This window comes from Eufriesea mexicana, unplaced genomic scaffold (assembly GCF_001483705.2).
Source record: "Eufriesea mexicana isolate 0111107269 unplaced genomic scaffold, ASM148370v2 scaffold2913, whole genome shotgun sequence".
Lineage (NCBI taxonomy): Eukaryota > Metazoa > Arthropoda > Insecta > Hymenoptera > Apidae > Eufriesea > Eufriesea mexicana.
The window spans coordinates 534,376-549,043 of NW_016910993.1; the positions used below are offsets into that span (position 1 = coordinate 534,376).

Genomic DNA, 14,668 nt, shown 5'->3' on the forward strand with positions numbered 1-14,668 from the left:
GGGGGGGGGGAGAAATTATAAAAAGGAGGTTATTCATATCTATTGTTCATACTTGACTTTGACATTATTCTTCTGTTAGATATCTGTTAAATCTCCCAGATGAATAACATTTATTTCATTTACTGGAAGATTATTTTCTACAATATCCAATGAATGTCTGTTAAAATTATCAACTTTTCTGATTTTATTTTTCTAATTAACGTTATTGCTTAGCACGTTTCGAGTCATGTGAAACATTTTCCATGAGTCCATGCTCAGCTTTCCATTTAAACCAGTGAAGTTCCCAACGCTTGTAAAATAACTGATAACGCATAGTTAGTTCAGGCGATATAACGAGGTCATAAATTGTATCTAACAGTTGCCCCTGATTGATGCCAAAATGACACTATTGATGTTACAGACAGTCAAGACCGTGTATAGTTTGCTATTTGTAGGTGTTTAACATCAAGCATAAAACTGATAAAATACTGTTGATTAAACACTCTGACTCCCACACAAATTTTGTACAATAGAATTTTCATTGCAGTATAAAGAATGCCTTTAAACGTTTTCTAAGTCACGAAACGTTTTTGATCAAAGAAAAAATTTATAGAATATTAATATTCTTAAGATCATAAATCTAACAACACAAATAAACATACGTATATCCTTTATCAAGAAATATATTTGTATTATAAATTGTATAATAGCAAAAACAAAGGAAGAAATAATTTTAAAAATACTGTAATATATATTGATTTTATTTTAATTGGTCTAATATAATACTCCAATCATCGATGACCAATATGATCACACCGAAGAAACAAGCTCCAATTACGAGTGACTAACGTGTTAATTTCCAACTTCGACTTAAATCATTAGCTATCATCATTAAATTTTGTTTTATATAGCAAATATAAAAGAATTTTAGCTTTGACGAGCCACTGTGGAATGGAAAAACCCATTCCAATTTATCACTATACATTCATTGATTGATATTCAAGTTCTTTATTTTATCTAGATGTTTTATTATACATATTAGATTTTAGCCGTTACAAAGAATGAATATAAAAAAAAAAAAAAGAATACAAAATTTTAACTATAAAATAGTGTGCAGCAGTGGTTCCCAATTTGTGGTATACGTATCAGTAATGGTACATGAGCTGAATTAAATTATTAAATTTAAAAAATTATATATTTAAAAAATAATTATTGATTATTATACAATAGGTAGGGTATACTAGAATGAATAGATCTACCTATAGAGTGGTGTGATACGTAATTTAATTACATATTGGTTGGTGGTATGGAAAAGGAAAAGGTTGAGAACCGCAGACGAATAGCACGCAGGAATATAATTTTGAAAAATGTATTATGCTTTTATACACTGTTAAAATTAATATCGAACGAAAATGAAACGATAAAAAAATGCCTGTAATCATACATATAGTATTGTAATAGCAAAATCACGTAACATTGCACGACCGATGTACAATATGTTAAGTCACTATTTCATTGGAACATTTGTCTGTTTGTACTCGACTGATATTACAGCACTGCTATATCGCCTGTATCAACTATATACTAGTGCTAGTATACGGTAGTTAGGAACGAAATACATATATCAATCTCAATTTAACGCTTTCTCTGTTCCTTGTACACATAATGCACGATATATCAAGTCCATGGACGTTCAAGAAAAAATTTGCAACTTCTACACTAAACTTCTAACTCGATTTTCGATTTACGACTTTAACTCTAATTCAAAGAAAATACATAAATGCATCGATTTAAAAAAAAAAGAAAAAAAAAAAAAAAAAAAAAAAAAAAAAAAAAAAAAAAAAAAAAAAAAAAAAAAAAGAATTGTACTGTAAGATGAAGGTGGTTTTGATTTTTTTATTAAATATAACGTTTTTTACTAATTTTTATTATTGCAATTTGTTGTCACATGATAATCGATTAACTTTTGTTGGAAACATTTTTTTATAATCTTAGCAAAAGTGTATAGAATAGAAAAAAGATTGGAGAGTTACTTTTTGACACCCTTCTTACAACTGAAATCAAAATTGATAAAGATGTAACATAAGAAATTAAGACCACTTGTTAATATTTAGAAAAAATTAGTTGCGAGTTTTAAAGGTCTTGTAATACTAAAAATCATTTGTAAAAAAATCAATTAATCGGACAATTTGAAACATTGTTTCTGACAAGAAATTAAAAAATTTAGTAAAAATTATGGGTATTGTTAAAATCTACGTATTTTTATTAACATTTTGAGATATAATAATTTGTGAGTCATATACTTCAATTTTTCTATTTTTGTTCATTGCATCACATAGTGTGCATTATGAGCTATGAAATCCAAGTAATGTTGCTAACGCGATTGTCGGATTTCGGGTTTACGCGTTTTGATACAGGCAGATCCAGAAAAGTGGTTCATAACGTATATTCTTCTGCATTATTTAGTTTTGCTCACATGTCCTTAAAACACTAAACGTATACTCCCAGGTTGGGAACCGCTGGTCTAAAAGGACGAACGAAACTGTGAACTACCGATGAAAAAGATATGCAGCTTTTAAAGATTTATTATAATAACAATGAACACTTTGAACGAATTATATTTGGATGTTATATAAAATTGACAAAAGGAATGTATGTTTTTAAACAGCGTGATTAAAATTGTTTTATAATAATTGTACTTCAAATGAGTATTACAGTAATATTTTATTGAGGTTATATCATATATTTTCAAATTTTGATTATAAAATTGAGTCTTAAACCCGAAATATATAAATTTTAATCATTTTCAAGATTTATTACTATTATGATAGATACTACTTTTTTATGAGATTTCTTTTCTAACTCACATTATGTAATTTCTGTTTTCATTTTTATCTGTGGACATAAGTCAATTCTTTTATTGAATTAGCAGTGTTTGTGGTATATTTACTGAAATATTGAACGAATATTCCTATATAAATTATAATATCTGTATTATCATTAATTGATAATTAATAACCTGTATTATTATTTGTAGTATTTTTATCTAAATATATATAAAGTAATTCTAAAAAAATATAACAATATAATGATTGCAATGATTATTTTAAAAATAATAATTGAAATAGTACATTAAATTGCATTGTAAAATGTAATATAGAAATTGTAAAATTAGAATACATGTAGTGCTCATGAAACACTAGAATTACCCAAAAAGGATTTAAATGACTTGTTCAAGATATGTTACTTTTACAATTTATAAAAGCATATAGCTGCTTTTAACAAAATTAATGTTGACTTGTATATAGTTATTTGCCTTCATCGTACCACTATATGACTTACATATAATACATTTACTCGTTATAGTTCTAGTGTTAATTTCAGAATTTCTGACACTATTATTTATTTGTATACACATATGTCATTTACGTAAATTTGTTTTAATTTTATGCATTCTATAAAGATAGAAATTAAAACAAATTATGTTACAACTCTAAAGTTCTTGTCTTCTAGTATTGGTACTTATTTCACTTTTTAGGTTTAATTTTTCATTCATGCTTAAGAGATGCGTTATACATATACTTTCAACATAATATCTTTCTGAAATATTACAAGAACCAGTTTAAATCTGCAAGTCCAAGGATATATTATTTGCTAAGACCAAATAAAAAATATGTAATTAACGTGCACTTTAGAATTAACCTTTTTTGTAAAAAAAATATTGTTTTATATTATCACCTAAATCATTATCATGTTTTTGAGTCTTTTGAGTAATGAACTCTCTGAAACTATAAATACTGTTTACTAATGACAAGCAGAACTTGTTCGCATATTGTGTGCCGTACATATATGGTATACCTATAAAGCATACATTATAACCTCTTTTCTGCCGTGACACGATTGTTGTTCGTGTGACGCTTTAGTCGGGGTATAGTATCACTCAAAAGTTTGGTATCACTCTTTTATTGGGGGCCTTTTCAAGAGAAAAAAATATGGATGCATCTTTAAGCATTTACATGTGTATTTTAAATACATATATACGACTATAATAAAAACGTTAGGTTACAATTCTTAGCTTATATTTATGTAAAATGTTTGCACAATTTGGTTAATTATTTAGCTTTATATTTAATCTTATATATTTAAAAATTATATGATAGAAAATAAATTATTTCATAAGGAAATAGTATTTGTAGCATTTATAGCATTAACACAACTTCAGTGGTTCATATATTTATTAATTTATTTATTATTCTTCATACGCCATATTTTGTTAATTCTAATTACAAGCAACCAATTCCATGTAAAAGTTCTTCTTGGCAGCTTTTATTGATATTATTCTGTAGAAAAATCGCATAACCTGCTTAAAGTGTTCAAATTAAACAAAAATAGTGGGAAAATAAGAGTATTTGCAAAACTAAGAGACAAAAATGATATATAAAAGGAAAAGATGTTAATAAATCTATTAAAGATGAAAAAAATAGTAGATCTATTTTTTACTTTTTTCTTTCGAAGAGTAAAAACATGAAAACATTGATTCCGGACATATGAAAGATACCATATGTTTTCACATATATATTTATAATAGAATATCCCTCAGTGTCATCACGAGAGAAAAATTCAACAAAAATTCCTTCAATATGACATATATTCCACATTTAATATCGTTAATCCTTTCATTTGGCGAACTAACGTTTACTAATATTTACCCTGGATCTTCGGATACAATATCTCAGACCGTAATAAAAAGGCATGCAAGATATCTTGTCCAAAGTATTGCATAAACACATCGTGTCTCAAAATTCATGGAAACAAAAGACTTATATGTTGAACTCGTCTACCTTTATGACCTTGAAATATGTGGCAAAGAGTATATTTTTATCAATTTCTTTCTATACAAACAGTGATTATACTTAGTTTCTGAGATACTGGGAAAAATCTGTTGGTATTATTGCATTGAATTTTGTCTATACCTATACGTCCTTGAGATACTCGGGCACAGCTGGTTCGTGTAATCGGATCCACCTACTAGTGAACGTGGTAGTGTGTCTATGACTGAGTATTATAGCCCAAGGCTAAAGCTCACATGCATAATTAGGCATTAGCTAATACTGCGTAAACCAAACTGAATCCACCCCTATAGCAACTGCCAGGGGTTAACGAATGGAATAATCAGTCTATCGGTTGGAGTGCAGATGACATAACCTAACTCCATTACCTGCTAGAAATTTTAATATGGATATATGTTAGATACCGTCTATGATCGTCTCATGGGTACACATCTATGAAGCAACTTCAATATATATACTGAAAGATTCTCGTTAATATCGTGGAAACTAAGGCAGATTAGCTCTATATCTGTAGGAAAATATAGCTCAAAATTGTGCACTTTGCAACATATTATGAGCTCATTGGACTAGGTGAAGAGTCTCATAGTGCAGTGGTTCTCAAGCTGTTTTAGGCATGGAACCAAATTCAATTAAGGATATTAAATAGAATCTCAACATTTTACTCGTGTTAACTCTCTTTTTCATCAGACTATTTTGACACTCTATAGAAATTGAGAGCAAATATCAATTCACATTATCGGCTATTCGATATTCGGTGACGGTTACTATTTAGGGAGAAAATTCGTTTTAGCCTCGTTTGTATAAATAGATTTCTATGAACAATGCCAAAATTTCATTAATATCTCAAAAACTACTAAATTTCCGAAATTACAATAATAATATTTCACATTTAGAACCGGCCTATAAAATAATATTTTACATTTAGAACTTACCTGTAAAATAATATTTTAGAACTTACACACCTACACCTACACATGGACGCGGCGGTGCCGATCTATGATGTGAGCTTTTTGTATTAGAGAACAACTTTAAAAGTTCATTAAATTAAGTTTTGCTTATTTTCATAGTAACTTGCTACAAAATTTTTTATATCGGCTCGCGGAACCCTTATAGAAATGAAACAATAAGACGTAATAGAGTATTGACGAGTTAACTACTTAAACTACTGCTAGGATACATTTCTTTCATCTCAAAAATATTTTCATCGTCCAGATTGATAACATTTTGTGGTACAAAGATTTACACTAGAACCACTCGTGTGGCATGTAGCTAGATATACTATACACAAAAGATGCTAATCGGAGTGGCATGCTGAAGATAAACAGACATATATATAATCGCGATTTCATTCGAGTAAAGGTCAACCTGAATTTTATCAAAAGCACATGACTTCAGTAATTAGTATCCAAAATAAAGTATCCAAAATCTGTCGTTTCGAATTGATATGGTATTTTTAACATCAAACAATAAACAACTTCTATCGTCTGTCCACTTTTACTCGCCAGCAGTATTTATCCGAATAAAGTCAATATTAATTTCGTGAAAAGCAACTTTTCCATTAGAAAACTGAAATATGTGAAAACTGTCCATTTCATTGGTCCTATAATTCTAGTGTCATTCATCTTGGAATCGTCCCATATGTACATGTCAATCACAGTTTAATTACAGTCTGATTTATATTACAGTATAATCAAAGCATTGGTGTTTTTTTTTCTTTTTTTTGGTTCTGTTTACCGCTGCAAATACAGGTAAGTCGTTTACGAGAAAGGAGCACTTCACGAACCACATAATGTGGCACACGGGTGAGACGCCGCACCGCTGTGATTTCTGCTCGAAGACATTCACTCGAAAGGAGCATCTTTTGAACCACGTTCGCCAGCACACGGGTGAGTCTCCACACCGATGCGGCTTCTGCTCCAAATCGTTCACCAGAAAGGAACACCTTGTTAACCACATCCGCCAACACACAGGTGAGAGCGGTTGGCAGATGTCCACTTCACGGACAATCGATTGTAATATTTGTCTCTAAGAGTAGTATTTTTATACGTGGCTAGAAAAATCATGTTTAGTTAAGAAACACGAATTAGGTACTGTCCATCACCGAGTCCACCATGTTCATGTAACGTTTCATGTAACACAACATAAACCAAGAATCGTTGCGAAAATTCGTTCAAGTCAGAATCGATCATTGTCTCATGTTTGTTATGTCGAAAACGATCGTTCAAGAGCATCTTGCCTTCGAACACGTACACACGATGTCATTGGGTTTTTGCTTCTACCCAATGTTTAACTATGATTTGCAACTTGCATGCGAAAAAGACAAGACATACGAGTATATATTTCTTCTCTAATTTTTTTTTTTCCTTTTTTTTTTCTTTTTGCTTTTCGTATTTCATTTTTGTATATTTAATAGAATTTTGTTTATAATGATATACCAGGGGATAATGCATTCACCGTTCGTGCATAACAATTCACATTGTGTCTAACTAGCAATTAGCTTAACCGATCACAATTATCCCATTTCATCATTGGATCCCATAGAGACATTTACTGTTCTGCCTAATACACCGCTCTCATACATGCTTTTTATTAACTATTTCAGAGCCTCTTCGCTAAACGAAACGTTCTCATAATGCCTTCGCGTTATAGAGACGTTTTTTTTAGTCGGCTTATTGTCGCTCTTTTTTCTTTTTTTTTTCTTTTTTTTTCTTTTTTTTCTCGTTTTTTTGTATTTTTTTTTGTTTTTTACTTTTTTGTGTCTTTTTTTATTATTATTTTGTCTTGAAGATTTGTACATATTTCCATTCTCATTTTCATTTCATTTCGTAGGTGGCAAAATTCGTTAACGAGATTTACTTTAATGTGAAAAATTGTTATAGTCATAGCATAGAGGTTTATACTTTTTTTCTTTTTTTTTTTTTTTTTTTTTTTTTTTCTTTTTTTTTTCCTCCACTTATTTTTGTTTCTTTCGATGGTTGTTCTTAAAAAGAATATGTTTTTTAGCGTTCGGGATTATAACGTCTTCTTTGAATATTTACCGTTGTACCAAATAATATTTCATCGATGTAACGTAAGGAAATGACAATATCGACGGTTGATTTTTCACAATTATCACTATAAAAGTAACTAAAATTTAGTTGTCGCAGACATTCAATGTATGTTTTATGTACTTTTCATTCCCGATACGGCAACACTGCATTTTTGAATATTCAAATAGTAACAAATATTATTCCGTGCATTGTATGTTACAATTCGCATATTCTATTAAACTTCTAGAAAAAAATTGGTGAACTTGAGAATTTGACAATTTAACAAAAATCACTAGATGAAAAAGTAACTAGAAAATACAGGGTGACTCGCTCGTTAGTCGACTCAAAGTACCATACAAGCAGGAATCCTTAACACTCGAAACTTTACAGCTCACACGTACACGCACACATTCGTCACGTTATCGTGCAAGGACACAGGAGTCGTGCTGCAGGCTTTAATACTGCCTTTGAGTACACTAGCGAACGTACCACCCTGTAAACACACGAAGATCCAAAATCCGTGATGGTAAAGTAGCATTTTTAATATGCATCTGGTCCGTACGTTGCATCGGGGAAAATCGATCGAAAGAAAATCGAACCGCGTGAAATTCTAATTAGAGAAGTAAAAATCGCGAAATCGTTGGTTGATGTTGCGCAGGAGAGACGCCCTTCCGCTGTCAGTACTGTCCGAAAGCATTTACGCGGAAGGATCATCTGGTGAACCATGTCAGGCAACACACGGGTGAGTCACCGCACAAGTGCCAGTATTGCACCAAATCCTTCACGAGGAAGGAACATTTGACAAATCACGTGCGTCAACACACAGGCGAATCGCCACACCGATGCCACTTCTGCTCCAAGTCATTTACTCGTAAGGAGCATTTGACGAATCATGTACGAATCCATACCGGCGAATCACCGCATAGGTGTGAATTCTGTCAGAGAACGTTCACCAGGAAAGAACATCTAAATAATCATCTCCGTCAACATACCGGAGATTCATCGCACTGTTGCAACGTGTGCTCTAAACCGTTTACAAGAAAGGTGGGTTGAAGTTATAAATATGTTTATTTTAGGTGGATAGTATGAAGAGATGTATAGAGATATGCAGGAAATGTCACGAGATTTATGGATAAGGTCAATGTTTAACCCTTTCGCTGTTTAATAAAGTCGAGGTATGTGGTCACAAAAATCTTCCAATTTTCTTCATTTATGGATAAAGAAATATAACTTATCTGTATTTTTATATTACAAGATAGTGTGATCTTGGATGATCCAAGTCGGATCCTTGACCGTATAATGTACGGGCAGAACAACGAAAGGGTTAATATATGAAAGTTGTGACGTAATCAAGACTGAAACAATGGTGGATAATTGGACTATACTTATGTACATTTGAAACGATACAAGTGAAGAATTCGTAATACAAGCATGGATAATATAAGACGCTTATACGCCAAATTAACTAACTACTTAAAATGAACAGTAGATTTTAAGAAGAAATTTATTTTGACACATTGTACACGCTGGTCACGTAATATTTCATGAGCCCCCGGTTGCTATACATAGTTTTAAAACTACTAGTTGTCATTTCTTTTTTATTTAGTATTAATTTTAACATTTAGTACACATATAACACAGTTTTTTAAAATATGTACTACTTATTAAGAAAGTGCAGTAGCTCTTTACTTCGAATTCAACGTTGTTTCATATTCTGACATAGAAAGTATAGCATTTCACACAAAATAATGAAATTGGCTGTAAATTATTTGAAACGTCAATATTTATAAAAAGAAAAATGTACCTCTCGAAACCATGCAACTTTGTATAAATCATTTTTTCGTGCAACACATACTTTTGAAATTATAGAGATATGCATGTTGCATAGTTGCATATATATAGATATATCACCCCATATATGAAAACAAAATTTGTTCCTAGTAACAGCTAAAATTAAGCGATGTATAATGTGTTAAATATGAAACGTATTAATCAAGTGTTTTAGTACTGAAATTTTCAAAAATTTAAAAAGTAATGTTAATCCTTTTGATAGATAAACGGTATTTTAGTAGTTCTACTAACTGATTTAGTAGTTCTAGTATTTAAAAAACGATAACACGTTTACTATTCAACCTAATTTTTTCATTTTAATGGAAAATGCACATTAAACTATGGTACCTGAAATCTGTAGCAAAAAAAAAGTTTCAAGACTATATCAATAAAATTGAAAAATAATTCAATGACATATACAATATTTATGGCATATATATTACAAACATAAATCATCAATGGATTACACAAGTACTTATTTGCAATGTATAATAAGTGAAAACATCATTAATTGAAAATTGAAGTGTTTCAATATCTTGTTAATCCACCTTCTGCTGCTATGACAGTCTAAGATAATTTTCCATTCCATAACTTGTATTTCTGATCAATATCTATAAAACATATTTCAAATATCATATATATATATATATATATATATAGTCTTAAGATTCGTTTCTTCCTGTACACAATAGTTTCAAACAGTTTGGTTTAACCTAAATATTCAATTCTTTAAACATAACAAATGTAAGTGTATAAATATATGTTTCAATGTGAAGTTATATGTATTGTTATATACATATGATTTTAAGGAAAATTGCGTTCATCCTCATTATTTGAGAATTATGTATCGAGACACGTCTATTCGATGTAATATTTATAACATTCATATGATATTCAGTTGAATTTCTTGACAAGGCGATATTGAAAAAGTGTTAAATTTTTTGTTACAGGAACATCTTGTAAATCATATGCGATGTCATACTGGTGAACGTCCATTTGTATGCACAGAATGTGGCAAAAGCTTCCCATTGAAGGGTAACCTACTTTTCCACATGCGTTCGCACAATAAAGGCAATAATGCTGAGAGACCGTTCCGTTGCGACCTATGCCCAAAAGACTTTATGTGCAAAGGGCACTTAGTGTCTCACAGACGGTCGCACTCGGACGAACGACCACACAGCTGTCCAGATTGCGGGAAAACGTTCGTTGAGAAGGGCAATATGCTCAGACATTTGAGAAAACACGCGGCAGAAGGGCCGCCAACGCAAGTTAGTACGCCCTCTGCAATTCCTCAATCCGGTGTTCTGCCGATTCCGGCAGCAGCAGTTCTGGTCGGCCATCCTTTGGCGCCCCCTGCACCACCCGTAGTGCCGCAACATACCGTTGTTGTACCTACTCCTCCAGGTGTATTGACCTCCTACTAAACCAAATGAAAAGAGCAAGCATGTGAAGGAAAAAACAGAAAACGCATTTTTCATAAGAAGAAGAGATAGTGAGTGTATACATGATGAATGTTTATGTTTGTTAATCAAAGAAAGTGCGCCGTTGAGTTTTTTTTTCTCGTTCGTCTGCTCTATTTTCGAAGAGGAAGAAGAGAAAGACTGTTGAAACTCGCAATTTCTACGGGCACGAAAGTGAGTTGATTGATAAAGTGTTGTTATGCGATAGAAAGATCGTTGTGAATCGTAACTACAGCGCCCCATTATTCTCGTTTCAAACGTTCTTATCGCAATGCTCGTACAGAAAAAAACGAGAGAAGTTTATGTAAACTTCATAAGTTTTGAACAGTTGAACGTGCTGCTATGAACGATAGCAGTGTATTATCCAAAGTTTGAATTTCTTTGTTTCTGTTTCTATTCTTCTTCTTTTTTCTTTTTTTTATGATAACTTTAATAGATCGTTTACGAAGAGGAAGAATAATCGATATGTGTTATCGAGTTCCGCGAGATTCCGGGTCTCTGCGATTTGATGATGGGCACACGTAACTTTGCTATTAATTCGATTACGATTAGAGATTAACTGCGGTAACGATATGACGCTGTATTAGTTTTATACAATAATTTCGTGTAAAGAGAGAAATAAAAATGAAAGAGTAACGAAATTAATGTATTTGCTAATTGAAAGAAACAAAATTCAGCGTGATATAACGTAAATGCGATATACCTCTGAGATAATGGTATAATCGTAATTTAAGAAATTTATCGGATAGTTTGCTTCGAGTACAAAGTGTATTTTTAATTCGAATTACGTGCGTTTTCCTACACTTTATTTTCAGTTAAGTGTATCACATATTTTATCAAATTTGACCATTCAAACTGATCGATATGAAAAAGATTCTTTGTTTCGAATGTAAAAGTAACTATTTGCACCTGTCACGTTGTTCAGCATTATAAAATTCTTACGTCGAAATACATTTTGTGCTGTCACTCACATAACGAAAAACAATGAAGTATTTTCGTTGGATTCGGAGTAATATTTTTAATTATCAACATTTTGAATGTAGAAAAAGTACTAAGAATTTTCATTCATGTACTCCGAAATTTTTTGTTCTCTTCTTTTTTCTTCTTTTTCTCTCGGGAAAAGAAAAAACGGCATGAGTTTGCTTTTTTTATATACTTGGCATTAGGGGTAAAGAAAAATTTCTATATAAAATCTAATATTCTAAGAGTAAATATACATTTTATTATTTCTGTAAAAGAAATTCTGCGTAAACGTGACTGAGAAAGATACTATATATTTAATAATCGATCACTTTGATTTAGTTAGATATTTACGTTTACTTTAATTGGCGTGTAGTTTACTTTACTGCGAGAAATTATATTTAAAAAAAAACGATTTATATTTTACTAATACAGACCCGGATGTCGAATACAGATTCGTTTCAGTTGTCCGGTTAGCTATAGTTATTGTTTCTCTTTTGTTTTATTTTTTACTTTTCTTTTTGTTTAATCTAATTATTATAATTGAGTGCAATATAATTTTGCCGATTTCACTTAAGCGTTCATCCGCAGCGAGTACCACTGTTACTACACCAGATCTTAAATGAAAAAAGAAAGTAAAAAAAAAAAAGATAAGAAACGAACAGGCGATAGCAATTCAATACTTTTATGTATAGTATGGGGACAATTTTGGATTATTTTGATTTGTAAAATTAATTTTAAACGATTAATGATGTTTACGTCTTGTCTAGTTTGACGGAAAAAAATATTATTGACTCTAGCGATCTTGTAAGGCCATGTATTTCGTATTTACGATTAAGAGTAAAAGATAAAAGTATCGTAAGCTTGGTTCTGCGACAACGTTGTTTAGTGCTATGTTACCTCAGTATGCATCGCGTATTTAAAATAGCATTTGGCACCAATACGTATGTTCAATTTATAAAACACAAAACATGAAAAAGGTAAAAAAGAAAATTCACAGTTGCATGTTAACGATTGTCACATTACCAAGCTTACCTTAATTATGTATAATATTATAATAATAACAACTATTGAATATAGACACGAGAAAGATGATAAATTTATTAACGCGCGTGCATGCATCACATGGAGTTTCGTGTACGATATTGTTCGTCACTCCGTAGAAGTCTAGATTAATATATTACGATAAATATATCTAAGTATATCCAAACAGTTAGATATCACGTACTATTTAAAAAAGAAAGAAAGAGATAAGGAGGGAAAAATTAATTAATACCGCAGGGTCACTTTACAAGTGACACAGATGTATGTCACATACGGAGCGCAAAATTTTCACATTATATTCGTAGAGAAAGAGAAAGCGATATATAGAGAAAACAAGAAATGAAATAAGAAGAAAACATGCAAAGTTCGTGCAAAGATACATCTAGAGAGGAAAAACAAATATATATGTATAATATATATTGCTCACGCTTATATACATTATGTATATATATATTGTACACGACGTGAAAATGAGAAAAAAAAAGAAAAGAAAACTATGATGCCGTACCGGAGACACTTGATGCAAGTAATATTTCCGACGATACGTGTAAAGAATTCCTCTGCAATTTATTCGTGGCATCGCTCCTTGTAATTTGCTAAAAAGTCTAACAAGGAATAAATAGAAATAATGTTTATATGAATTATTATTATTATTATCTTATTATTATTATTGATAATATTATATGTTACGAGAATAAAATTAAGAGTTGGTTCATGCTTTTAAGAGATTTAGTTTCGTGCTTGTTTTAAAAAACAGCAAGCAAATATCAAATCCAACCGTTCTTTTTGAATCGAAGCGACTTTATAGAAGATATTAAAGTAAAACACAGTAAAATACTAGATGCTGTTTTACTTTTTCACTGATAATTGCAACCCATGTTCCGTGTATAAATTTAATCAAATTTCCACTTGAATAATTTCGTCTTTTCTAAGAGTAATAGAAGTCACTTAAACAGATACGCTTCGGTTCAAAGCGAAACACGATGGTGAAGGAAAAAATTCAAAATATGATTTACTTTAGATAGAATGAAATATGTATAGAATTTTATTATGCACCATTGTAATATTATGTATCCCAGTTGTGACACAATATACACTGGTGTTATGTTAAATGTGAACACTACGTATCCTGTCTTACATGTAATGATTTCCCATGCTTTAATTCTATTTTGAATAAACCTTTTTAGCATAAACTAACGATTTCGTGAAAATAAGCATACATAAATCAGTCAGCAGTAGTTTTAAAAACTTTATTTTTTTTTAATATTTCTTCTAATTTATATAAATCATATGTAGGAGGTTACCGCCTATGACAGTACCTTTCGTGTGGGTATGACTGTAGAGTGCATGGGAAAGATTGGGCCGCTCCTCGAAAGCAAGTAATAATAAATGGCGTCCTTGGATTCAGCTTAGGCGTTTAGGCTGTTATCTGGCGTGCGTACAGAAGGACAAGTGACCGCGTGCAAGGATCCTATCAACGGAATATTTATGGCAGTATCGAGTGTAAGTGAAGAGT

General features: G+C 31.1%; 1 protein-coding gene across 7 annotated transcripts in view; it reads left to right on the forward strand.

Annotated features, from left to right (window-relative positions):
• The window catches only part of LOC108550719 (zinc finger protein 271), a 21,096-nt gene extending 9,373 nt beyond the window's left edge, over positions 1-11,723 (forward strand). For all 7 annotated transcript variants that reach the window (XM_017904539.1, XM_017904541.1, XM_017904542.1 and 4 more), the window contains 3 exons: positions 6,578-6,799; positions 8,517-8,902; positions 10,639-11,723. In XM_017904539.1, the coding sequence (XP_017760028.1) occupies positions 6,578-6,799; positions 8,517-8,902; positions 10,639-11,112 (1,082 nt within the window). In that variant the 3' untranslated portion in view covers positions 11,113-11,723. The remainder of the gene's footprint in view (positions 1-6,577; positions 6,800-8,516; positions 8,903-10,638) is intronic.
• Positions 11,724-14,668: the final 2,945 nt, after the last annotated feature.